The sequence below is a fragment of the Atractosteus spatula genome, chromosome 7 (assembly GCF_055471065.1).
Source record: "Atractosteus spatula isolate fAtrSpa1 chromosome 7, fAtrSpa1.hap1, whole genome shotgun sequence".
In the NCBI taxonomy this organism is placed as follows: Eukaryota; Metazoa; Chordata; class Actinopteri; order Semionotiformes; family Lepisosteidae; genus Atractosteus; species Atractosteus spatula.
Window position 1 is genome coordinate 40,601,382 of NC_142712.1, and position 26,300 is coordinate 40,627,681.

The window sequence follows — 26,300 nt, forward strand, 5'->3', positions numbered from 1 at the left end:
CAAAAGCAGGTTGTGGACCTTGTCAGTGTGTGAAGGTTTATACCTGGGTGGGTCCACTCTCTGCCTTGGCTTCTTGCTTTTCAAGATATATTATTCAGTTTGCAGCGAGTGAGTAGGGTGTAGGTACACTGTATTAGGGGTTCGTGTGTGTAGGTCACGCTACATGTGAAGGTCAGAAAGCCCTGTCACAGACCATTACCAGCTGGAAAGATAATTCACATGATTCAGGCAATTAACTTCAAAACATCAAGGCATGTTGCTCCATAGTTTATTATTTAAAAACTGGTCAGAAACATTAGTAGGAATAGTCAAAGGCAGCACTCTGTTTCATTCGCTGGGCAAAGGCTTAAGGGAGTTAGCTGTGCTTGAGCTTACAAGGTGGTGATGGTGGCGCTGAGCAGGGAATATACGCTCTGATTGGCTCGTCCCTATAGCCAGTTGCAGCATTTGCACTGGTTGTTAAAAACCAGCCCAGCAGCGCACCTCTGGAGGTAGGTCATGCCATGCGCACATGAATAGAAGGCATTAGGGTCGTCTGTCTTGGGATATAGTCCATCAGGCTGGCCAGCGCAGAAGCCAGTGCCTGGTTTCCGTGTGGTCATAGTGGTTGTGGCCTGGGTGGTGGTCTTGGTGGTGGTCTTGGTGGAGGATGCTCCAGGTGGACGGGCAGTGGTGGGAGGCAAAGGTGGGAATGCTGCAAAAAGAAAACAGAAACTTTTACCACTGAAATCTGTCCTGGGTCGAGCTGTTGAAGGTGACTGGGCTCTTGGAGACTCCTTGATATTTGGTGAGCCTCTCTGAAGAGAAAGCGACTGTTTAGGTCATTGTGTGACTTTCTGATGGGTGTCACCAATAGATGATGGAAGAGTTACCAATCAGCAGGTCATTTGCTCACAGAAGAGCAAACATATAACCAGCAACCCTAACCTCCAGTGAACATCTCTGCTACTACGAAGAAGTGCATGGTACAAGCTGTTTGGACACAGCTTGGGCTTTGACAGAAATACAGAAATGACAGGTAAGACGTGGTACAATAAAGACTTGTTGGCTGCATGTGAAGGAGTTGGTTTTATTACAAAGCAGGTCAGAACCCTCATCCAAACACCTGTTCATCTATAATGCCATGAGACGCTACTTTGCCATTCAGGCCAGAGGGATCCTAGTAGCTTACATGTATTAAGCAGCGTGCGGAGGTGGGAGATGAGAGGGTAGCGTCCCTGTTTGCAGAAGTCTCCAGCAAAGTCATCCAGGTCGAGGGCCCAAACAAAGGCGCCTCCAAAGTTGTTATCCTTCAGCCATTGAACCTGAGAGCAGGCAGTGAGAAGAGGAGGAGGGGGCAGGAAAAGACAGGTTTATTGTTGCTGCTCTCCTTCTGAGAGAATATCAGGGCATGCCATTGCTGGAGGTAGAAAAGCAACAATGAAATACAGACATGTTAACCTGGAACTTATTTCACAGATGATCTATGACTGACCTTACTGAAAAGTACTGTTGCTCTGCAGAAACCAAAGTCAGAATTGGTTAGTGATGTGGTAAACAGGGCGCAACATCATAGTCTCTGTTTTTATAGCAGCAAGGGTACTGTACCTTGGTGTTGTAGCTGTCTGTGGTGTCAAAGCCCACCCACTCATTTCCCTTAGTAGCATAGGGCACCTTCTGGTCATCAATCCACTGAATGCTGGTTCCTTGGAGGAAAGTGCAGATCTGAAAGAGAAGACCTCTTCTACTTAGAAGTGAAAAGAAAAGAGGATTTGAGGGAGAGCCTTAGCAGATTATGAGACTTCACACAACCTTTTATTTCTATTTTTTTTATTCATTTTAAAGTTTGGTCACAATTTGGTTGACAAATTATAATTAAGAATGAAAAATCCTCTGGATACATTCATTTATTTTCTATCTGCTTCTTCTACTTCAGGGTTGTAGGGGAGCCATAGTCGATCTCTGCAAGCAACAGGCAGATGGCAGGGTACACCCTGGATGGGATGCCAGTGCCTTCAGATAGTTTAATTGAAAAAATCCAGAAATAAAGGGAATGTCGTGCTCTGACAGGCTGAAGGACCTTTTTTGCACCTATTTAATCTAGAACGGAGACGATTACAACAGAATTTTATACAAGTATTCACACTCTTTAAAGGCACTGAAAAACTCAACTCAGCAGACTGCTTCAGAATGAACAGCGCAACATGAAGCAGATGACACAAGTCAAAACTGCTTGGTAGTTTATTTATAACTGAGAACAGCAGACACCTCTTTAAGAAAAGTGCCTCCTATTCTCAGTTTTGTTGTTGAATTAGCTAATAACTGTCAAAAGTTAGACCTGAACTCTAAACTCAACTGGGCCAAAAGGTGACATGTTGATGACATCTATAGCTTTTAAAAAAGATCTCACTCTTTACTGACCGTGGAACAGAGTATTATGTGACACAATAAAAATCCTTTTAGCTAAAGCACTTCTTGCACTTTTCTGATTTTAAAGTATGTGTCACGATCGTCATCCCTCCTCTACAGGGCTCTCCGAACATTTATTGTTAGTTTCATTATTATGTGTTACGTGCCTCCTAAGCTCTGGGCTCAGTATTGGAAGATGGATGTCCAGAAGCCCGCCTACCAGTGGGTCCAGGAGAAACCTGACAGCATAGGCTTCATCACGGCGTCTGGGTCCGGGGCTCGGAGCGCCTGGCCTCGTCATTGTGTTTTTAACTTCCCTGTTAATGTTCTGGTTCCGACCAGGTTCCTGATTTAACCGTCTGTCTTGGATTGATCTCCCGGCTACCTGGACTTTGGACTGGGCCCTGTTTTTTCCTTTTGGACTCCCACTGGACTTATTCGCCTGTGATCCCCCTCGCACCAAGATCACTATCGGTACCACCCCCTGTCAGTCCTCTCATCCATTCCTCTCTGTGTTTTTTCCTATTGTCCTTCTCCAGTCTCTTCCGGATTATATCGTCTGCATAGGGTCCTAAATACACACTACACAGGAGTAAAGACTTGCTCCCGTGATGGTGTGTTTCTTAAAAGTAGATGTTTTATCAGGACTGGAGCTAGGAATAGGAATAAATGGACAATTAAGTAGTTTTAAATGCAGGAAGAGCACATTCGAATCTCCTCCTCTGTCCTGCTCACCTCATAGTAAGACCAGAAGCCCACTTCACGGGTGTACTGGCCGGCGGAGGCGGCCCCACTGGCTGGAGCCCCAACTTTGCTGTCAGAAGAGGAAAGACGGAACGTGCGCCCATAGGTGGGAAATCCCAGGAGGAGCTTCTCTGGAGGAGTTCCCTGATCCCTCCAGTACTTCATAGCAAAGTCCTGAGGCCAGGGAGAGAAAGAGAGAGTGGGAAAAGAGTAGGTCATTTTTACATTACCAGAACTTTGCAATTTTGCACTGGGTCCCTAGAAGGTACATACCACTCAGTTTAAAAAATGCTTATACACAGACATTAGGTAGCAAGTAAACATTAAGTGTATTTGAAGATGAAACACCTGAAAATTTTATTGTAATAAAACTTTTTACAATGCACTTGGCTTTTCCTTGGCCCTCTACTTTACGCACAATGTTGAAGTAGATGAGGTCTCCCTGGTCAGTGGAGCCGCGGTACAGGGGGCTGTTGTGTCCAGTGAAGGGATCCCAGGCTCCGTGGAAATCATAGGTCATCACACTGATGAAGTCCAGGTACCTGGAAAGAGAGACACAGAATCTTTGAAAAAATGTGTTTCTCTTCAGGGTCCTGCAGGTTTCAGTAGAGAATCCCAATTTTACATTTGGGCCCTCCCTTCAGGGGTACTTTAAATCTCCATAATCTGAAGGACTGCCTCCGTACCATGAGGAGAAAACAGGATAACATTTCACCTGAGGTTTTATAACTCCTTTCTGTAAAGTGAGTTCTAACATTCAAAATCATCTTCTTCTTCAGCTTATCCCTGCAACACTGGGGTCAGAGCTGTAGCTGAGCTTCTCTCGACAGGGCTGATTAATGGGGAAGGGATCCCACCCCTGCTCCTTATAGCATGAGCCACTTTAATGTATGTATGTCTCTGGGACATGAGAGAAAATACTCAATACTCTGGGAGTACTGACAGAAAACTTACATGAACATGCTAAAAAAGCAAACTCCACACAGAATGGTCTCCAGCCCAGAATCCAGATTCATAGAGCAGCAAAGCAACAGTATGAACTGCAACACCACTGTGATGCCCAAAGAATATTTATAACCATGCTGGTTTAAAAATAATGGCTAGCATTCAAAACAGCTTTAATATATGTATTATGCATCGATATACTGTATGTAGGGATTCTAAACATACGTTTAACTGATACAGATCCAAGAGACAATGTGCCTGATTGTTAATAGCTTCTGAGTCTAAGACAGAACACCAGACTCACTTGGAGATCTCTGCAATCTCATAGCCGTTGTCAATGTTGGCTTTCCCGGCAGCCACTGCAGCTGTAAGCAGCAGTCTGGGCATCCCAGTTTTCTGACCCTCATCCTTAAATGCAGCTAAGAGCTCCTGCAGCCACAGAGAAATGGACATCAGGGTATTAAACAAATCAGAAAAGTTAAAATGCTGCAAACGTCACGTGTTGGCTTCATTTAATAATTATTGCTTACCACAGACAACTGCTAGTGAGTCATTGACAGGAATATTTTTTCTAATATTTAGAATCACTAATTGTTTTCTATTTTTGCATCTTCTTAATCTGAAATTGCCATGTCTTAGCATGAGTTTCTGCTACAGCCCACATGCTGCATGGAAACAACCACGAACATAGTCCTCCAACACAAGGCAGCATGAAATATGAAAAATAAAACATGTTCTCTGACTTCATGGCAGCATGATTCAACTGAAAACAACAATTGCCTCAAAGCCTCTCTGTAAAATTGCAAATAACATTGATATGTTACAATCAAAACTTGAAAAAACTATGAAAATGAATTATTATATCCATAAATGCTGTGTTGTTCGGGGAAGGCTTCCATGACTTGACCCACCTTAACCAGCACCGTGAACCTCTGCTTGTCCTCTGGAGGGCTCCCTCGTGCTCCAGGGTATTCCCAGTCCAGGTCCAGCCCGTCGAAGCCGTGCGTCCGCAAGAATCGGATGGACGACTGGATGAACGTCTGCCGGTTTGCAGCTGAAGAAACCATGATGGTGAACCTTGGGGAGAACAGGCAAGGAAAGGGTTAATCCTGTGACGCCCGTGCCCGGTCCCAGGGGTCTACAGCCCCGCGGATCTGCCAGGCAGCTCACACTCCGCAGTGATGAGGACTTTGATAGCTGGGATTCGGTCCAGTCACCTTAGTAACCACTTCAATGACTCTATTTAGATCTCTAGGATTGACTGAATCTTGGAGGACACTGTGTAATAAAACCAGGGAACAAAATCAAAGGGTCAATCCCTCAGCCTCAGTGCATCACACAGATTCGATTGATGGCTTTTCTTCTTTCTTTAATATTTGTCATAACCTCCAGCTGCACTATTCGTCAATGGTAAGTTGGAAAGGAAAGGGCTGTTGTCAGTATTCAATCATCCAAGGCTTTTCTACTGCAAATTTCCATGGACAGAAGAAATTAAACTTGCTTCTATTGAATGTCTATTTACAAACAAAATGCCTGAAGTGTTTCATTGTCATTTTTTTTTCACTGAAAGTTTGAGGTATTCGGGTTTACTTTTGAATTTGCTTGTACATTTTTAGGACATTTTCAAGCCCTTCCTCTATCATTAGCATAACTCAGAACTAATTTCAGAAAAAAAATCAGAAGTGTTATCAATAATGACAATGAGACACACAAGGGTATAACAAAAAGAAAAAGAGAATGCAGACCCAAAGGTACTGAGCTGCTGTCCAACAGGAATCTACAGATGCAGCTATTCAAAACGCGGTACAATGCGGTGGTCGTGTCGCATCATATCGCAACATTTCGCGTCATACCACGCTTTATGCAAATTAGATATGGCCATAGTATCCAGGCTCACCTTGTAAAACTGCCAGGTGGAGCTAATAAAGCTTAACCTCTCATGTACAGCATTTGAGCTGTCACCAGAAAACACCTGGTTTCAAATCCCAATCACTGCTGAGGGACAATCTTTATTCGATTAAGAATTTAAGTTGTATACTCTTTAGACTTTTAAATTTTAACTGTGTATTTGAGCATGTTAATCATTATACATTAAAAAGTTGGTATATTTTATGAAAGCAAGATTGCTCAGTTGGACAAAAGTACACAACCTACCACCTTTACCACAAATATTTTAATTATGCAGAAATATTTTATGCATCAAAGTCTTTACCGAAGATATTACTAATAGTATTAATAATGAATGACCTTGGACAAGCTGTAAACTCAAAGTATTACCCCGGTCCACATTCGTTGTAATCATCTTCATTGACAAAAATTAACACCACAGCATTTCGTTGATCCAATCACGTATTCGTTTCCAGTCATACAAAGTAAGTCTTGAGAATCTCCGATTCACCATGCTTTTCACATGCTCATCAATGATATTCATTTAGGAACATAAACATATTATGTAAACTGTACTGTATATGGCTGCTCTTGGTAGTTTAAAGAAAAAATACACACCAGTATTCCATTTCTCCCTAAACATTTTAAGCATCAAAGCCTTACATTTGGTTATTTCAGCAATGTTTTTACGTGCTCCTTCTGACCATATTACTGTACTGTACATTTATATACTTTGTGAAATTTGATCGTTTTAACCTTTTCTGCGAATACGCTCATTATAGGAGTAAACAAAAGCATACTTTTACAATTGGATTAATAGGGAATATAATATGGAATTCATATCTAAATAAATTAATAACGATGTAATTATATTCATGTACTGTTGCACAAACAGTAGTATAAGACTTTCCATTGATATGTGTATTGCTGTTTCAGTGCTTGATATGTGGCATGATGGCTTAAGTGACTGACTTATAAAGATGAGGGTGGGTGTTCAAATCCAGCTGTTACCATGAGTTTTCTTTTAATAAAATAAACATTTCTTTGAAAAACTAAAATAGCAAATATTATTGGCATTATATTGACATTTTTTAGATTTCTAAATATCACAACATGTTCGTACTGTATGTACACAGCAGTACCGCAGGGTGTAGGGCGCAAACCCGTGTGAGCCCGAAAGCCCTACATTAATGTAGTGCATTTGCCTGGCCCTGTGGCCGAGGAGCACCCGGCTGGGGCTCTCTGTCTCTGCTGGCGCGCAGGAGTGCTGGCTGTGCCAAATTTCACTCCACAAAGTCTGAGTCTGTGTCTACATTGTTTGTAAACAAACTGGTTTCACAGGTATTTTCTCAGCTTCCTCATTTTCAAAGTAGAATAGGGCAAGCCTTCCAATGAAAGACAGTCCACCTTCCCCCCACGGACAGACTGACAAATGTTTTCTTAGAAAAACAGATTCACAATGCGAAGCTGTGCCACTCTTCTGTGACAACAAAAAAAACCCGGTTTGAACACCATGGGTGCTGTTTTTAATAAGCTGCTGAGTAAAAGAATAGGAATTTTCCTGCTGTCAGCAGTATTTTGTATATAGTTTTATGTACAGGCTGCGAAAAGTTTCACAAGTAGAGGTCTTTAAAATTAGGCTGGGCAAACGATTTTTTTAATTCTTAAAAAATAAATAAAAAATGAGATATAATGATGTGTTCCTGCTTAGACATTGCACGACTTTAAAAGCTATAAAATCAGGTTTCGATAGTTAATAACCACTTTTTATGTGCGAAAAACGGGTGATTTTTCTTCCTCATGATCAGCTTAGTATCTCTGTGTACGCTGTAAGGTTTTAACTTTTTAATTAAACGTTTAAAATACACGAATTTCATAAAAACAACACACGTTTTGAATAGAAAAAATCATATTCTGTTGTCTTCCTGGTATGTACAACAGATCAGCAGGTCTTTTTTCCCCCAAACAGAGGCTCTGAAAACAGTGTGCTGCCCACTGCGCTGCGTCAGAAGGCGAGGTGGCACCGAGAGAAGGAGGAAGCGCGGAGCTCAGTATTGCACCAATTGTGTCTGCATTCATAACTTAGTGTTTAAAATTAAACAACGTAAATTATTTTCTTTGACTTCTAAGTCCCTTGATTATAATTAAGCACAGGTTTATCATCACTTAGACTACTTTTTGATACCATTGTCAGACAAAGCAGGAACTTATTGTACTTTCTAATGACAGGTGGAAAAATTACAAATTTTAATCGTCTTTAATTTTGTTATACATTTTAGAAAAGTTTCATCTATACATACACCACAAAACTATTCTCGATTGTATTTCTGAATGCTATGTTACACTTAGTTCATTGTTTTAAATACATCTAATTAAGAAAGTTAGGTGTTAGCGTAAACTATTAGTAATCAATAATATTAAATTTAGCACTAATTGTTGCACTTTTCCCCGCATCTTGTAAAATATATTTTAGTAGTTCAAATATACATTAAATCTGACTATCAGAAAATAAGTTAAATACACAACTAAAGAAAAAATAGGGAAAAATATAATTCAAAATATTTTGCTAACAATGTTAACTGTTTATAAAAATAAAATGTATTAACTAAGGAATAGGATGGCACAGTTGTTAGTATGCTTTTTGTATGTTTTTTTTTCATAAATGCAACAGTAGTACCAGATGTCTCAGTGGCTTTCAAAATTAAATTATGCACACAAACCTCTGAACTAGAAAGATAAGATCTCCATCCATTTCTAATGGTGGCGAAGTGGCTAGCATTGCTATCTTGCAGCACTAGGGCACTAGGTTCAATTCCTGCCATCCTGTGTGTGTGGAGTTTGCATGTCCTCTCTGGGTTCCGTGGTTTTTCTCCTTATGTGTGATATGATTCCCTCTCGACCTCCAAAGCATACTGGTAGGTTAATTGGCTTATGGGAAAACTGGCCCTGGTGTGTGTGTGTTTGTGTGTGGCACTCTGAACGAGTTAAACTTTGAGGCAGGAAAAATGTATTTCCCAGAAGATATACTGATTCTCCCTGAGGCAGTGCAGTTAAAAAAATATCTCTGATACAGTTCCTTCAGGGATGATGTTAAAGACCATGTTGTTTGACATGCAGGAGCCAGAAATGTTTGGATTAATTAAAAAAACAAAAGCATTGTGAAAGTACTCCAACATGTGTTTCAGTTGTACAGACAGAACAATTTCTTGCTGTAAAAAATGTCGCTAGGCATAATTTGTTCCTAAAAAGGAATAAAAAAAGCCATTTGATTCAAATAGCTTTGGGAAAATCTATGGATACCTTGAGCTGTGAAGCTTTTAGATTCTTTGGATCCTTTAACTGTAGGAGCAGCCAATATTTAAAAGATTTAAAAAACTATAGCTTTCATAAAAATGAGAGAGTATCTTCATGCATTCTTCTTCATAGCACTTTACACTTAGTTTAAACTCAGCCTTTTGGCACAGGAACACGTTCTGTTCATTTAATTGCTTAGAACAATAGCCAAAACAATAAAAACAAATGAAAAACAAAAAAATGTGGTCCTAATTTCTAATTTTCTTACTAGTCCCAGGAACACTGTGGCCTTGTTATGTGCAGTTACAGTAAATGCATAAAAGAAAGAAAAACTTACTGGCTTGTCCCAAAGTTCCACCCTCCCACAGCCAGCAGAGTCTTCAGCTGAGGGTTCCTGTGAAAGAGCAGGACAGAAAATGATTCACCGGACCGTGCAGTGGTGTGGTTGATTTTACAGAGCACTGCTACTACATTAAACTGTAAAATACAGCATACTGTCATTGAGATCCAATGAGATGCAACAGAAGGGTATTCAGCCTTTCATTCCTGAACCAAACATATGATGGATAATGACTGAAGCTGTACTGTTTTTGTGATTTGTTAATAATTCTCAGTATATTGTAACCTTGGTAAATGAAAAAATAATCAGTGTCTCACTGATAAACATCAGACCAAGTAAGGTAGTGGCAGCATCCTAAAACCTGTACAGAAATGTAGTGGTAATAGCAAGAAAATAACTAAAAAAATGTTCCTGGAATTATGAGTTTGGAATACTGGAACATTCTGACATGTTAGTAATGTGTATAAAACACCCCCAGGTAATATCTTCTAAAACACATACACTATTTAATATATTTGAAATTTTCATAATGACTACAACACTACATCTGAGTGTCTGATTTGAACAAACTGCACGCTTCCAGTAATATTGTGAAAACCGTGCCACAGACTGTTTACATCACAGAGGTGATGTAAGGGCATACCAACATTCACCCGTGAACTCCAAACACACCTATTCTTTAGTGCGTTGAAGGATTGGTACAGAGTCTCATCATTCCACTCATAGGTGACCAGCTCATTAGCATAATTGATGACGGAGAAAGCATAGATCAGGTGGGTGCACAGGTGAGGGTCCACATTGTCAGGCAAAAAACGTCCAGTTCCAGGTCTGTACTGGGACCAGTTAGTGAAGTAGCAAACCAGCTTGGTGGCAGAACCTGGAAAAATGAGCACAGGAGGAGATGGGCTCTAGTAAAGTCACAGAGAGGGGAACAGCTGGACAAAAAATGTCTGGCCCTGAACCATTCACTTACCCAGCTGAAACAGCAGCAGGCACAGACCTGTCAGGGAGACACAGGCAGGATGTTACTGACGAACCATCAGTTTGTTTCATCACAAGGAAACACAACCTTTAATGAGCTCTAGAGCTCTTGCTGTTACCCAATCACATATTTGCAAGAAAATTGCCCAGTTAATGTGACACACCAGAGTAATGCAGCAATTATGTTGTGCATGCAAAGATAGAAAACCCAAACCAGGACAATAAATTAATTGTTGATAAAAGTTTCATGTTTTTACTTTTAATGAGAAAATCTTACTAAAAATCACTAAGAAAGAAAGCTGTTCTGCCATTGAACCATGTTCCATGAAAATAAAGCCAGTGTGATTGACTCATCACATTTTAGTTATTATTTTATTATTTTAGTTATTTATTTTAGTTCTCTTGTCATTTTTCCATAAAGGTTTAACTATTATAAAAGCACAACTTCATTGTCCCAGTTAAGTGAATCTTACCTGCTAAACTAGTCAGCTTTGTCATTGTGTCTCTGCAAGACGTTACTTCTCTGTTTCCTCACCTTCTATCTGAAAACAAGGAAGGAGAGAGAGTTATAAAGTACTGCTTGAAACAATACACTCTCTTGGATTGGACAAAGACTAACTTCCCCTAGCAGATGAATCATAGCTTTTGATGACAGACTCCCAGCAGGGTTGAAGGATTGAACCATGTCTGTTTTTGCTGAATTAATCAATCAAAACAACTTTATCCCTTCAAGGCAAGGCTGCTGTTACATCATCCAGGTGTGGTTGCATACTGGTGGTGGTGGAGGGGAATCCCCATTACTTGTAAATCACATTCATTGGAGTGCCCAGAAAAGATCGCTCTTTTAAGTGCAAGAATATTATTATCATATTATTATTATCATCATCACACAACATGGGTCCACAGTTCTGCTTTTGCACTGGGCCCCCAGGATACAGACACCCTCAAGGCATCAGGACCTATCCTTGACTGAGTTATATACTGTACCTCAGGTTATAGCTTCTCTCAGAACCCACCTTCTCAAGACTCCCCACTGCAGACCACAACTGGTGATCAAATTCTCACACTGAGTGGATGTGCTTTTCGCTTTCACACAGCACAGCATGGAGTGCTAAACCACAGTTGTTGTTTTTTTCCCAAGGCTTTGCATGTCTCAGTGCTCCCAAATACCAGCTATTTTTCAAATATCACATTGAGAGAATGCATGAACAGGCCTTTTTTAAAAAAACAGTCTGAATAAATCTAAGATTGACTACTTGAAACTCTAGTCAAAAACGACTTGAAATATTTTATCTGGGTTTAATTTCCAAAGTATTGTTGTAGAGCATTATCTTTTTGTTTGCCTTGTGAACTTGTGAATACATATATACTCATTGATGCTTTATTCTTTTCCTCTCATACTTTTTAATTTCCATTTCACTGGATTACAATTGATGGCAATTGTTTTATCCAGAACACAGATTTTCTCACTTAATTTATATAAATATCATTATGAAGTACTTAGAAAGCAGAATTCAGGTTAATCAAAGAACATTGAAATACACCTGTATTTTAAAAGTTGTTTGCTTACGGTGTAATTAATTACAAATTTAACATTCAATCAATTCATGGAACAAAAGGAGTCAATTCCACAATGATAAACAGAAAGAACAATCGTGCAGAAACATATTAAGTCTATGTTCAATTTTAAAAGACTACAGCCGCTTCCTTTTAATAGTAAAAGTAACAGAAAGTGACAAAGAGCAGTATGATTTACCTGTAGCGTGGTTAAAGCTCAAATTGATCTGAAAACCATTTTGCACCTTTATTGCTTATCTGTAAAACTGATTACAATACCAAAGTACAGAGATGGCAGGCCGATAGCAGATCATCCTGTGTGGGATTTCAAGTTGGAGTTTGCTCAACATTGATACAAGTGATGAGTTTTAATGTGTTTTTACTAAAAACAAGGAAATAAAAGTAACAAGTGTGAAATTGTCTACAGAGAGATATTATACTACATTTTTGTAATAATTTAATAATTATTAACAAACATTGTAGAACCGGCAATGGAAATTCAAAATGATTAAGGTACAACTCAAGACTGTGCAAACATCTGGCAGATGATGTTTAATGTAGAACAATGTAGGTTCAGGTACATGCAGGTAGCAAAGCCAAAGACTACTGCTATAAGACAGGAATCACTGAGCTTGAAGAAGCGACCTAAGAAAAAGACTTAGGTTGAAATAAAATGTCCATCTTTTAAAAATGTGGGAAAGGAATAAAAAGGCAAATTAATATAGTTGTAATACATTTAACTATATATAATCCTGGTTCTGAAACAAAATATATGTAGTAAAAACCTTTGGTCACTTTGTTACAAAGAAGATACTCTGGAATTAGATCAGTGAAGAGTAATCAGGTACATTCCAGCTCAAAGGAATATCCTACTCTGTTGGACTAAAAAAGCTGGATCTGTTTAGCCTTGAAAAGAATTCAGGTATTCATCCTGAAGGGTGGTGGCAAAATCAGCTCATTAGAGTTATTGAAATTAGCAATGAAACATGAACCAGATGGCACAAGTTAAATATAAGAGGACGAGCATTTCAATTGTTGAAGTCTGAAACCAAGCTACCCAGCCATATTGCTGAAGCTGATAACATCATTTTTTACAGGAAAAAGCTGGATGAGATTCTAGGATCAATTAGCTCCTAAACCCCTCCTCCTGACTGTATACTTTCTTATACTCATATGTAAATGCAAACAGCTAGAAGTGGGAAAATACACACTGAGGTAATACTGACCATTTGCAAAAAATTATAAAGAAAATCATTTGCATGTTTCTATATACTGTACATCCACTCAGACAAATATTTGCTTTCATCCCAACTGTGGTCTAATAATTTACAAACAATTTATTTGTGTCTAAATTTCTTTCAATCATACCAATCATACACCATATACAACAAAGTGAACTGACTGAATGGGTGTTACACGATACTGATGCAGCTGTTAAGATTCTATCTCCAGTCTCCACAGTACGATGTCAGCGTGGGAGCGATTTCTGGAGTTACTGAGCAGCCAAAGGCTCTCACAGGCTCCTACAGACTTGCCAGCTCTACAACCTGGTAACTCTTACCTCTAACGCCTTCAGAAATTATCAGAAAGCCACAGTGTCCTCTTGTACCAGCTGCGATAAGTCACGATGTGTGAAAAAGAAAGCACAGGGTTTGAACAGAGGCATATAAACACGAATATAAGCAATAAATGTTATTAAATAATTACCTGCAAGATTAGATTAGATAAGGTATTCACATTTAAAAAAACACAGACGCAGTGGAAGAGATATTAAAGAACAATATCAAAGAATGTCACAGAGCCAGAAATATACACATATAGTTATATATACAATATATAGTTTTTTCATCACTTGATCAGATAGGATATAGGATACACAAGCATGTTAAGGCAAAGCATGTCTGAACATTTTGCCTTCATTTCCTTACTTATTAAGGAATGGTTACAGCTGTAGTTTGTTTTGGTGTCTTGCCATTGGTTGTACAAGATTGTACATCACTACAATCTTAATATGATGATAAGACACTTTTTCATACCTAGTTTGTGCCATATAATGTAAAAAAGCCCAATGTAATCACCCAGTATCTCTTTAATATCATGGGCCTTGTAGGAATTAGTTAACATAAAGATTACTGTAATATACTGATTTGATATAAAGTAAAAAAAAAAACTTTTTAGCTAGTATTCTTAAAGTACTAGGTGCTAGCACTTACATGCTTGTAAAATAAAATCATTTGAATGCTCTTAATTTAATGTACCCTAACATAGTTCCCAATTTGTCCAGGATTATTTTTCATATTATCTCTAAGACCAAGAAAATAAAAGGTATTTGTCACTGTCAGTGTAGCTGGGTGGCCTAAATCCTTCACCACCCATGAGGATGAGGGTTAATATATACTGTATGGTTATAGAGATTCAGATTAAAATTATGTAACATGATTGAAAAAAATGTTCATTTTTTACTTAATCATTATGATGAATTAAGAAATGTTAAACTACTCTTCTTTAATCTTTCTTGCTTCTCGGCAAAGAATTAAACTGTTCACCTTTGTGCGTCTGCGAGCACCACAGGATTTGTGTTGTGTCAGCAAGACTAAGAATAACATGAGCACAATGCCTTATGAAACCTTGGACACATATCCTCTCTTCTGAAGCTGTGCTCTAAAACTTACCATATATAGAATGGTTTGTCCATTAACCCAGTTCAAGAACATTGTTTGATAACATTTGTTAAGGATATTGCATTATCTGTTGTCTACGCCAGTGGTTCTCGAAGTGTGGTCTGGGAGCGTGCACCAGGTGGTCTGCGGGCTGACCTAATCATCTTTCTTAAAAGCAGCCATATCACTCTAAACTCACAACTGGCAACCCACTGAAGCACAGCAGGTGTGAGCCTGCTCAGTACCTGGATGGGACACCTCCTGGGTAAAACTAAGGTTGCTGCTGGAAGAGGTGTTAGTGGGACCAACAGGGGGCACTCACCCTGCAGTCCATGTGGGTCCTAATGCCCCAATAGAGTGACAGGGACACTATACTGTAAACAGGTGCCATCCTTTGGATGAGACATAAAACCGAGGTCCTGACTCTCTGTGGTCATAAAAAATCCCAGGGCGTATCTCAAAAATAGTAGGGGTGTAACCCCTGGCCTGGCCAAATTTCCCATTGGCCTTTACCAATCATGGCCTCCTAATAATCCCCATCTTGAATTGGCTTCATTACTCTGGTCTCCTCCCCACTGATAGCTGATGTGTGTTCTGGCGCACTATGGCTGCTGTCGCATCATCCAGGTGGGGCTGCACATTGGTGGTGGTGGAGGGGAGTCCCCATTACCTGTAAAGCGCTTTGAGTGGAGTGTCCAGAAAAGCATTATATAAGTGAAAGCAATTATTATTATTATTAAAGCAAGTCTACGCTGTTTAAGTCAGAGGAAAGAATATTGTAGTGCTCGCCACGAAGGGGCTCCCCCTAGGAGCACTGTTAAGAACTGCAAGCTGTAAAAAGTGGAAGGAAGGACTTATGTATTGGTTCTAGGTATCGGGGTTTCACCAGCCATTAAGGGGACTGTGTGTGTCAGTAATGGGGCGAGCACCAGTGTAGTGGTAGGCTTGGCTGGCTTGAGGGTCTGCCGAAAGGGCAAAGTTTCCATTCATTCTCCTTGGCCGTACCCTTCTGTTGCCTTTGTGTTTTAACGAAGCTTGAATTATGGCGGACTACCTCGCTTCTTCGTTCTCCCCATCAGCGCCTATCGCTTCAGTGTTTTAGTTTTATGCCCCACGAATGAAATGAGGTCACACATTGAAAACAAGACAAGTAAGTTTTGCGGCGACGTACTTGCCGCCGTGCAGCTATTGTCATTAGTGATGCACAGGTCGGCTTTTTTTTACCCGCGCCCGCCCGACCCGATTTAAAATGATAAAAGTACTAACTCGAAGCCGGTCCGAACCCGCTCCATTAGAAATTACACCGGACAGTATTCGAACATTCATTTGATCAACATTTATTGAAACAGGGTAACCAAGGTCTGGAGTTGGGGTGGAGGTGGGATACAAAAGTCGCACGTGAGGGAAAGTAGGAAATCACGTTGGTATTTATAGCGTTTGGTGGAGGAAGGATGAAGGGAGTGATTGCTAATTACTGACAGCTGAGTACGATTGAGCTTGGTTGTTGACATCCCTCCCGAACTTTCTTTATAAACTCCATTTAGTGCCATTGTGTTCTCACTTTTGAATAGCCTTCTTTCAGTTTGAAAGTTCAAAGTGTAATTGAAAGAAGCAGTCAAAGCCGAAGGGTTATTATGGAGCACTGGCTCAAATCTGGGTCTCTGAAACGCAAATATAGCGACGATAGCGATAGCGACGATAGCGACAGCGCAAGTGCGAGTAAGATGCAGAATAGAAGTGAAAATGCGAGTGAGGTAATGTGTGAACCATACCAGCGGTGCTGTAATTCTAATTCCAACAGATTGATAAATGTGATGTGCAAGGAAGCAGAAGGGGTGCTTGATGTGATGTCTTCGTCTGCTTTCGGACATGAGACTAAAGTTGTCCAGCTTGGATCCAGATATCACTTCTCTGATTGCTCAACAAAAGTAGTTCCATTCTTCACATTAACTTTTTAAGAAATAAAAATATTTGCAAAATATGCAGCTTTGTTTTAAAAAATATTAGTACTTTTCATCAAATTTAATTCAATATCAGTTATTTTTAGTACATTAATAGGTGATGATTTTTATAGGGTGAAAAGTGGACATAGGTGGTCCACCGCATCGGTGACTTGGTGTAAGTGGTCCGCGGACCATAGAACTTTGAGAACCACTGGTCTACGCCAGACTTTGTTTGTTACACTGTATAAAAGGACTAACTTTATAACCGTTCGGAGAGACTGGCCAGTGCAGGCTGCTCTCCCGTACGCATACGAAATAATTTACTCTTCTTTCACAGACAGCAGGACTCTGTCATTTATATGACACAACAATTATGATCAATGACAAGTGTGCATATTGTTCCTGAAACGAACCATTATGATGAAAATGAATAAATTATGATTAGTTCCAGTTTTACTGGTTATTCAAGAAATGGTGCAGTCTAAACTTCTGGCCAACTGTGGTTTTAATTTATGACTCAGAAACTAGTACCTTAATAACTGCACTTGTGGGTGCAACAAAGATATGTTTGGTGTTTTTGCTATTTTTGTGAAAATGAAGGATTGGATAATACAGATGAGAAAAACAACAATCTTTTAGTTTAATTACAGATTGACTTGAATTACATATTTTTATCTATAAACATTTTCCATTGTCCTCAAAGGTCTATGCGACAGAACTGTAGAATTAGAGGAATGTTTACTGATTTGCTCTCACCACCATGGTGATTGGACACAAATTAACCCCAGTAATGCAACATTCCAAAGGTAATTGATAAGAGGGTTATGTAATTGTCAGTCTATCACCTCACACAATAAACGTTTGGGTCTGTTTTTTTCCTAATAAAAGAAAATCTTGGACGTAACTTAAAACATCTGTTCCCCAATGCAGACCAAGTCCAACTATTGAGGCAAGTCAAAGAGCCACTTTCTGGGATGACTGTAAGTTTTCTAAAGTTCCATTTCTTTTTGGCAAACAGCTCAATGGTAAGTTATCTGTCGAACTGCACAGATTACTTTTTGATAGGCATCTACTTCTTCCTTCTTTTTCGAAAGGAAGTGGGATCGCTGCAGGGAAATTCCATTTAAAGAAATGATTTGGGGGATGTGCTGTGCCCGACTTCTGCAGTGACAGGATTGTGTCATTTGAATTTGTTATTACGCCCCTTTCATTAAAAGTACTGAGTAGAACAAATTTATTAGGTTTGTGTGTAAAGGATATTTAACCTTAAAACGTCTTTGCAAGCTAGGCAGTGGTTAACTAGAATCAACCATAGTTTTATCCCGATATATTAAAAAAGAGTGCAATTAATCCTTAACAGTCTTTCTAGATCATTAAATTAACTTCATACAATTAATCACTGTTCACTTTACACAATAACTTTGAATTTAGTTTTTGAGGACTTGCGTTGACTAAATTAGATGATAATGGATTAAATTGATAAAATTAACTTATGATATTTTTGAAGTCCTCATACTGGCCTTGTATGGCAAATGTATGAACTAATCGACTGATTGTGTGACAAGACAAAGCAAAACACAATCTGCAAAGCTCAGCAATATTGTACCACAGTATCTTTCAGTTATACATCCGTAATCCTACTGCATGTGAATTCAAGGGCATCTTGGTCTAAATTCCTCTTAATTCAGTTTTTATTTTCTGTTTCTATTTCAGATGAAGCAACTCTAAAGAACACTACAATGATAAAGAACAATAGCAAAAACAGATGCATGAAAGAAGTTTAGTCTTTGTATTTTGGGATGCCTTGTCGTTCCACTTCAGAGAGAGCAGGCTGATCTCTGCGGCTCGGGGGGATGTCTGTTGTCAGAGTGTGCTCGACAGGAGTGAGTGCTGCCCGGTCTGGCCCAAGCGCTCTACGGCCAGTTGCAGCACTTGCAGGCATCCACGTAAACCAGGCCCGGCTGGCACTTCTGCAGGAATGTCTCCCCGCGGTAGCAGTGGTAGAAGGTGGTGGGGTCGGCGGGGTTGGGGTACAGCCCGTCCAGTCTGTTGGCACAGAAGTCATCTCCCGGAGTGGTGGGGGGAGGGGCCGTGGTGGTGGGGGGAGGAGGAAGACCTGCAAGAGCAAAATCACATGGTCATTCCCCAAGTTTGGTCTTAGACAGTCTCAACTCACCTGTTTCAGGAAGATCGTGAACTCTTAGGAACAGCCGACCAGGCAACTTGTATAAATAAGGGATCCTGGATTTTAATTCCAAATGATAGCTAAATCACTGCTCAATGCATGGCATAGAAGTTATTGCAATTCTTCAGAAACTGATTGCTGGACTGGGACTCCTCCTGACACCAGTGTTGGAGGCTCTTTGCTTAAATCAGTTGCAGACAGTTCACAGGGGAAACACAAGAGATGGCCTTTGTTTTATTGGTCTTTTGTTTGTTTTTTTAAACACAGTATCACTTTATTCTTCTGCTCTACCACAGAAGGTTTTCTTATTCAATATAAGAGATAAGGTTAATTAAACATTACACTTCTAATTAGCTGGACCGGATCTCTCACCATTGCAAACATAGCAAAGTCTAAGGGATAAATGCCAAAAGGAGGTTTCAATTCCTTGTTTCTAGCTTTTATTAGTGCTATTATGATAAATGATTAATAATGTTTCATTGCTGTTGCCATGCAAAAAGTCCAATATGATTAGTCTAAAGTGGATGTATTTATAACTTGCTATTTATTTAGTGTCTTATTTATTTAATAATGGACTAATCTATCCCAGTCCTGCTGAAAACTGCTGGAACCGCTGGACCATGCTGTTTAATCTCAACACAGCATTATGCACACATATAACCTCAAATAAATCTGGAAGAATGGAATAGGACTGGGGCTAAAACTATTTCAAAACCTTACACAACAGATGGCAGACCCATGGAGCCAGCTGGGACAGTGGAAACAGGAAGGAAACAAGCAACGTATCAATGGCGATGAATCACAGAGAATAAAATCCACTCCCAGAATCAACCCTGGGGGGGTGACCAGTGCCCTGGTTTACCTAGCCGGTCACGCAAGTGGCTGATGAGGGGGTAACGGCCCTGTTCACAGAACTGTCCCACAAAGTCGTCCAGATCCAGTGTCCAAACAAAGGCCCCGCCCAGATTATGGTCCTTCAGCCACTGGATCTGAGGCAGAAAGGGAGGCATGACAGGAAGACAGTGAGGTGTTGAGGATGGTCAGAGAGGCCGTGAGGACTACCATGCCAAAAGATAGCAGGTAGACAGACACAGACTGGTGAATAATAGCTGCAACAGCAGGGCTTGTAGCTTTGTTTTAGGGCTGTGAATAGGCTCAGGGTTGGGGTTAGGGTTCGTATTAGGAATGAATATGAATATGTATGCATCTGTAGTAATGTCTTCTGAAAACAATGACTACAAAGATGAAAAAATAGTAGTACAGCATTGTGAATTGAGCCTCTGTGTGGGTGTCTTGCTGGATACATAAGACCTCATTTAGACAACTAATACAAGAAATATCAAATCTGAAATCACCGGCAAAAATTTAAAACCAATTAGACTCTCAACCATATTTAAATGAAGCACTGATATGTTTAGAAACATTCTTGTTAGAGTGACTTTATCAACTTATTCTAAGCTTGAAAAGATTTTTGGGGGGATTCTGACTGAGTGGCATTCAGCCTTAATCTAGCACCACTGGCTACTAAGCCTAGCACAGACACCAAAAATATGAATCTACGGTTCCTATTGGACTGAGCAGCACCAGTCCTGCAACCAAACATCGTCTAGAGGTTTTCTCATCCAGTGTTTTGTTTGATTAGTTGTGACAGTAGAGTTAATCTCTGCTGCAGGGATACCTTGTAGTCGTAGCTGTCCGTGTTGTCGAAGCCCACCCATGAGTTTCCTCTGGTGGCGTAAGGAACCATCTGCTCTGGGATCCAGTGGACGGTGGCACTCTGGATGAAAGAACAGATCTGAAAAACAAGACCTTGTGTTGTTAGGCACAGGCATTAAAAAAAAACAATAGGTCTTAGATTGTTTAACTTCTATCTCAAATCTGCATTTCTATGATAGAAAGTGGTCATCTAACTATTTGATTTATCCAACTGCAAAGTAGCTAGACTCAACAGGTTTGAGGAGTATCCTGAAATGAATAAGGACAGCAAAAGTCCTGATAAACCATGAGCTGCTCAATAAGCCTGGACACCAGTAGAGGTTGTCCAGGGCCCTGTGATAGTATAATGGCCACCCAGTGGTATAATGGAATTATTCAGACAAGAATATAAGAAAAGTTACAAATCAGAAGAGGATGCTGAGCACATCTAACCCATTTACCTACTAGCTGCTAACTAATTCTTGGATCCCATGATAACAAAGCTGGGTAGGTAGCTTGTTCTAGACTCCCACATTTCCTTAGTTGTCTAAAACACTTCAGCACATGCTGTCCTGCAAAGATAAGCTATATGGGGTTGCTCTGTTTTTTGGCTGCTCTGTTTTTTATATTTGGTGTTGTGTCATGTGTTTCAATGTCAAGACTGCTCTATCTATTTTAGCTGAGAGCTTTGTGTTCCTGCTAAAGCATTTCTGTTAGTCAGTGTACTGTAGGTTCCCCGCTCACCTCGTAGTAAGACCAGAAGCCTGCTTCCCGGGTGTACGGCCCAGCTGCCCCAGCTCCGTCAGCAGGAGACCCCACTCTGTGGGCACTGGACGCCAGCTGGAAGGAGCGTCCATAAGTGGGGAAGCCCACCAGCAGCTTCTCCACAGGTGCCCCCTGATCGCGCCAGTACTTCACAGAGGAGTCCTGAAGACACGGAGAGAAAGAGAGTGAGATAAGGACTACAGAACTTGAGAGAAGCAATAATGATTTATTTTTACTTTACGGTGTTATTGTAAAAGAATTGGAAAATTCAAAGGTTTAAGGCAGTGATATTCACTACTGGTCCCAGAGGGCCTAGGTCCACCAGGTTATATAGTAACTGACAATCCTCAATGAGTAAAGGCTTGGAAACAATGGTAATAAAGACGAAAAAATTGAACAATTGATTCAAATGAAGTGATTAACCTTCCAGGGTGGAATGAAAACAAAATACACTGCTGTCCACTAGGACCAGAAGTGAATATCAATGGTTAATGGTGCTGGTATACTTGGCTTTAAAACAGTTAAAATGAGCAATTAGTCGTGGTTTTCTAACAGAGGATAACAGAAGGATTCCTGGATTTTGTGTAATGTGAACTGTTTTCTAGAGTTTTTTCTGCAGTGCTCTTACAATGTTGAAATAGAGGAGTTCCCCTTTGTCCATGGGGCCACGGTACAGAGGGCTGTTGTGTCCAGTAATGTTTTCCCAGGCTCCGTGGAAGTCGTAGGTCATTACGCTGATGAAGTCCAGATACCTGGAGAGATAGACAGAGCCTTGCTCACTTGACTAAATCTTATTTGAAGTCACAGCTGTGCCCAATCTCAGGTAGAACGGGAAACATCAGGGATAACATCAGAGTCTCGACACTCACTTGGAGATCTCCGGGATCTCATAACCGTTGTCGACCTTTGACCTCCCAGAAGCCACTGCAGCTGAAAGCAGCAGTCTGGGACGCTTGCTGCTTGTGGCTTCCCTCTCAAATGCTGCCATACATTCCTGCAGCCCAAGACACATGTAAAGACAACAGCAGGAGAAATGAGGGATTTGTGAGCTTATTTTACATGCAAGCAAGGAACAGATGGATCCCATGAAGATGATGGAGAGAAGGTGGGGGAGAGGAGTGACCTGCATTTCTCAGAGCAGAGAAGGCTGCTGAGGCCCAGCTCACCTTCACCAGGGCTGTAAATCTCTGCTTGTCCTCAGGGGGGCTGTCCTGATACCCGGGGTACTCCCAGTCCAGGTCTAGCCCATCAAAGCCGTGCTTTCGCAGGAAACGGATGGACGACTGGATGAACGTATTGAGCCCTGCCTGCGTGGTCACCATGTTGATGAACCTGACACAGACGGGCAAAGAAAATGATCAGTGCTGAACTGCAAGACTTGCTGAATATCATAACATAGAGGACTAATTGCTGCAAATGAAAAATGATCAATGTCATTACCCACACTGCACTTTTCTTGTATACTTTGACTTATGGCTTTGCTTCTGTAAAATGTTGCATTTTAAATGTAAGTGTAAAATTGTGTTAAACTGGTATCCCAGTGTGTGCCAGCAGTACTCACGGGCTGGTTCCATTAACCCAACCCCCGACAGCCAGCAGGGTCTTCAGCTGAGGGTTTCTGAGAAAAGACAGAGAGAAACTCACAAGTGGGGATCCTTCTGCAGAGCTGGAGTCAGGAAGGAGGAATTGTGACCTATTTGTGAAGGGAGACATCCAACAGTATGGAGTTGCTGGCTTGGGTTCTGTATGGCTATGGAGACTCTGAAGGATCACACAGGACTTCTTTTAAATCTCTTACACCCCAGCTTTCCCTTTTAGTTTGTTTTAATTGTGTGTTGGCTTATTTATTGTATTTTTATGTTTATTGTTTTTGCTGTTTTATTTTTGTGAAGCACCTTAGGATGTTTTATTTACACAAAAGGCAGTATATAAAATATATATTTTTATAATAGCTCTGTATTTTACTCTCTCTATCCTATTAAAGCTCATTCAATTTCTGATGTTTGAGTCACAGTTTTAATTAGCCAAAGACAGAGTGTTGCTTTCTGTAAGGCTGAAAGCAGACACACATATACACACACTAACCTCTTTTTCAGGCCATTGAAGGACTGGTACAGAGTCTCATCGTTCCACTCATAGGTGACCAGCTCATTAGCTTCGTTGATGCTGGCGAAGGCATAGATCAGGTGAGTGCAAAGGTGGGGGTTCACATTTTCTGGGAGGAACTTGCCAACGCCAGGCCTGTACTGGGACCAGTTAGTGAAGTAGCACACCAGTTTGGTGGCGGAACCTGGAAAAGCACACAGGTCTTTGCAAGGTTCTCTTAAAAGTGGGATGCTGATCTATTATCTTAAAAACATTTGTCTGTGGGGGTGGAGGCATTCAAAACTATGTGAAACTAATTTGACCTCTGCTTTTGTTTTTTGGGGTAAAGTTAAAGTTACAGTATTCTTCAGAGTTAGGAGCAGATGTAGTTAACTGAGTAAGGTCCACACCCAGGCTCATACTTACCATACCTGCAATTATCCCAGTTTCTAAGCTGACTTAGTGCATGACTGCCCCCACATTGATGTTCGTCCAATTGCTGTACTACCCCCATCCAAGCAATGCTGGTAAACACTCATACAGTTGGGTGAACTGGAGCACTCTAGATAGGGATCTCCATTCAGGGATACAGCATTAGTGTCTGCAGCATGGAAGGGAAGCCAGCTTGGAATTTAGGGCTCTAAGACATTAACCACTATGCTGCACTTTTAGGAATAGTGTTACAGGAAGCAAACTGCTCAAAGGTGCTGAAATAGCATTCTAAACAGCTTTACAGAAGGCAAAACTTTCAGAAAAGCAAGCAATGGCAAATTCCAACTGAATAAATAATGCATGAGGAAAATCTTGGTCATTATCCAGAAAAGCACAATTACAAGTTTCTGTCGAGACACCAAGTTCTCTGAGGTCAGTTTTCAGAGTTAACTTTTTTTAAATCATACCAAGAAGTTCTTAAACAGAAAAGAGCAATACAGCATTTTAAGTGATTTTCATTTGAGGAGGTTGCACTCTATTTGAAGGTAATTTATTATAAACTGTCAACATTTTGGCACAAAAAAGCTTTCATTAGGACATTTGACATGTGCTGGAACATTGACACCTTAAAAAAAATTGTTATGGTGTAGAGAGTCCCACTTAATGTTTCTGGGTGATTCTCATTGGACAGCACCTCAATAGTTTTGTTTTTCATTGAACAAATCAAGAATAGTTTCATTTTTCTTTCCAGGTCAGAAATATGATATTGAAAATTAGACTCAAAGTGCTTGGGTTTGCAAAAATAGGTCCCATTATGATTTAAATCCAAAAGCAAGACATTTGAAATAAATGAAGTGAAAAGTGTCAATGCTTACCTATCTGAATACACAGCAGCAGTGCTAGCCCTGCAGGAGAAGAGACAGATACTATTAGGATGACTGAACAAAATATCATATTTCAACTATGTATATATATTTGTGTATTATACATAAAATAGATTAAAAAAACAAAATCCAGTGTTGATAAAGATGACTTTACCTGCTGAGATAGTGAGTCTTGACATTGCTCTCGTTCACTGTCGTCAGGTTCAGAGGCGGCACGATGGTTGCTGATTCCTCGATGATCTATAACACCAGCTTACTTGTTAGCATGACAAGGTGGATCAAGTCACCAGCTCCTTGCTTTCTTTGTTGTCCACCATCAGATAATCCAGGCTTGTCATTGCAAAACCCATGCTCAGGACTCAACACATATATGCACACTAACCTTGATATATGCTACACAGTCACATTTCATGAGGCAGGTGTTTATTTCTAGATGTGATTCACTGGAAAGTTCAAAACCGCCATGGATCTATCCATTTATCCATCCAATAAAAAAAAATACAATATATAACAATACTGATAATATTAATAACAAAACCACATTTACCTTTATTCTCAAGAGAGCAGGAAGCGCAACTGCAGTAGATAAGTGTTTCAAAGTTATTTATATTAAACTAATGAGTATCAAAGTACAGTGGCATAATGGCTTATTGTTTCAAGAAGTTATGAGGAAATTATTGTTGCAGATAACCGATCAAAGCACCTGATAATGGCACCTTGAGCAGAAACATAGCCCAATTGTCCCAGCCTGGCCTTCGCACTATGTCTGTCAAAAAGAATCTGTGAAAAAAAAACTTTTTATCATTTTCCATTTCCATTCAAGGTTATTCCCCCATTACAGAACCAAGGGGGAAAAACTATGCTTAGGCCTGAAGGATTCAATCAGATATTGATGCTACTGATGCGCAGGTTATTTCTGGTTCCTTGACAACTGCAGTCTAAAAAGATTAAAACAGGTGTACCAGACAGATATAAGGGTGTTGAGAAAGTATGGCAACCTTCTGCTTCCCAGGAAGTGGCCTGTCTCATCACAGATCCTGTTCCTGGTCTCCCTGGACTGGTCTGCTGATTGTGGAATCAGAACATCTTGCCTTCTCTCAGACAGCCCTACTTCAATCATGCCGACAACATCCAGGTCATCTTCATTAATCAAGCAGGGCACGATCTTCTGCTTCTGTTGCATTATTAAGAATCGTGTATATTGGTACTGTTTCCTAATCAATTCTAATTCAATTTTGAGTCAACTCAGTGGGGATTTCAGATTTTCATGAAATTACTTGGTTTTAACACAATATTTTGTAGTCCTGAGAAACAATCCTACTCATTAAGAAACCTGTCTGCTCACTGTTTAAAGGTGACCAAAAGTATCTGTGTACCCAAAGAATTATTCATGTATTAAAAAACTATTGTTAAGTTTTCATTGTGTACCAGAATATATTTTATAATGCTGGTACTTGGGACCAACAGACAGAGAGGCATGGATTAAACTAGGACAATTTTACCTTCAGGAGCAGT

General features: G+C 40.2%; 2 protein-coding genes across 2 annotated transcripts; both read right to left on the reverse strand.

The window, feature by feature from the left end:
* Positions 1-255: 255 nt before the first annotated feature.
* LOC148830994 (acidic mammalian chitinase-like) lies at positions 256-13,763 on the reverse strand. The gene is made up of 12 exons (XM_088921926.1): positions 13,698-13,763; positions 11,053-11,121; positions 10,572-10,598; positions 10,271-10,475; positions 9,596-9,652; positions 4,989-5,154; positions 4,382-4,506; positions 3,551-3,674; positions 3,124-3,306; positions 1,588-1,704; positions 1,172-1,304; positions 256-694 (listed from the first exon to the last, which is right to left on the reverse strand). The coding sequence occupies exons 2-12, from the start codon at positions 11,075-11,077 to the stop codon at positions 429-431; spliced, it is 1,428 nt and encodes a 475-aa protein (XP_088778052.1). The 5' UTR covers positions 11,078-11,121; positions 13,698-13,763; the 3' UTR covers positions 256-428.
* Positions 13,764-17,395: 3,632 nt separating this feature from the next.
* LOC148830995 (acidic mammalian chitinase-like) lies at positions 17,396-25,354 on the reverse strand. The gene is made up of 12 exons (XM_088921143.1): positions 25,333-25,354; positions 24,940-25,025; positions 24,777-24,806; positions 23,470-23,674; positions 22,946-23,002; positions 22,551-22,716; positions 22,254-22,378; positions 22,013-22,136; positions 21,364-21,546; positions 20,603-20,719; positions 19,787-19,913; positions 17,396-18,855 (listed from the first exon to the last, which is right to left on the reverse strand). Exons 2-12 carry the CDS (start codon positions 24,962-24,964, stop codon positions 18,653-18,655), a joined length of 1,362 nt encoding a protein of 453 aa, XP_088777269.1. The 5' UTR covers positions 24,965-25,025; positions 25,333-25,354; the 3' UTR covers positions 17,396-18,652.
* Between the last annotated feature and the right edge of the window lie 946 nt (positions 25,355-26,300).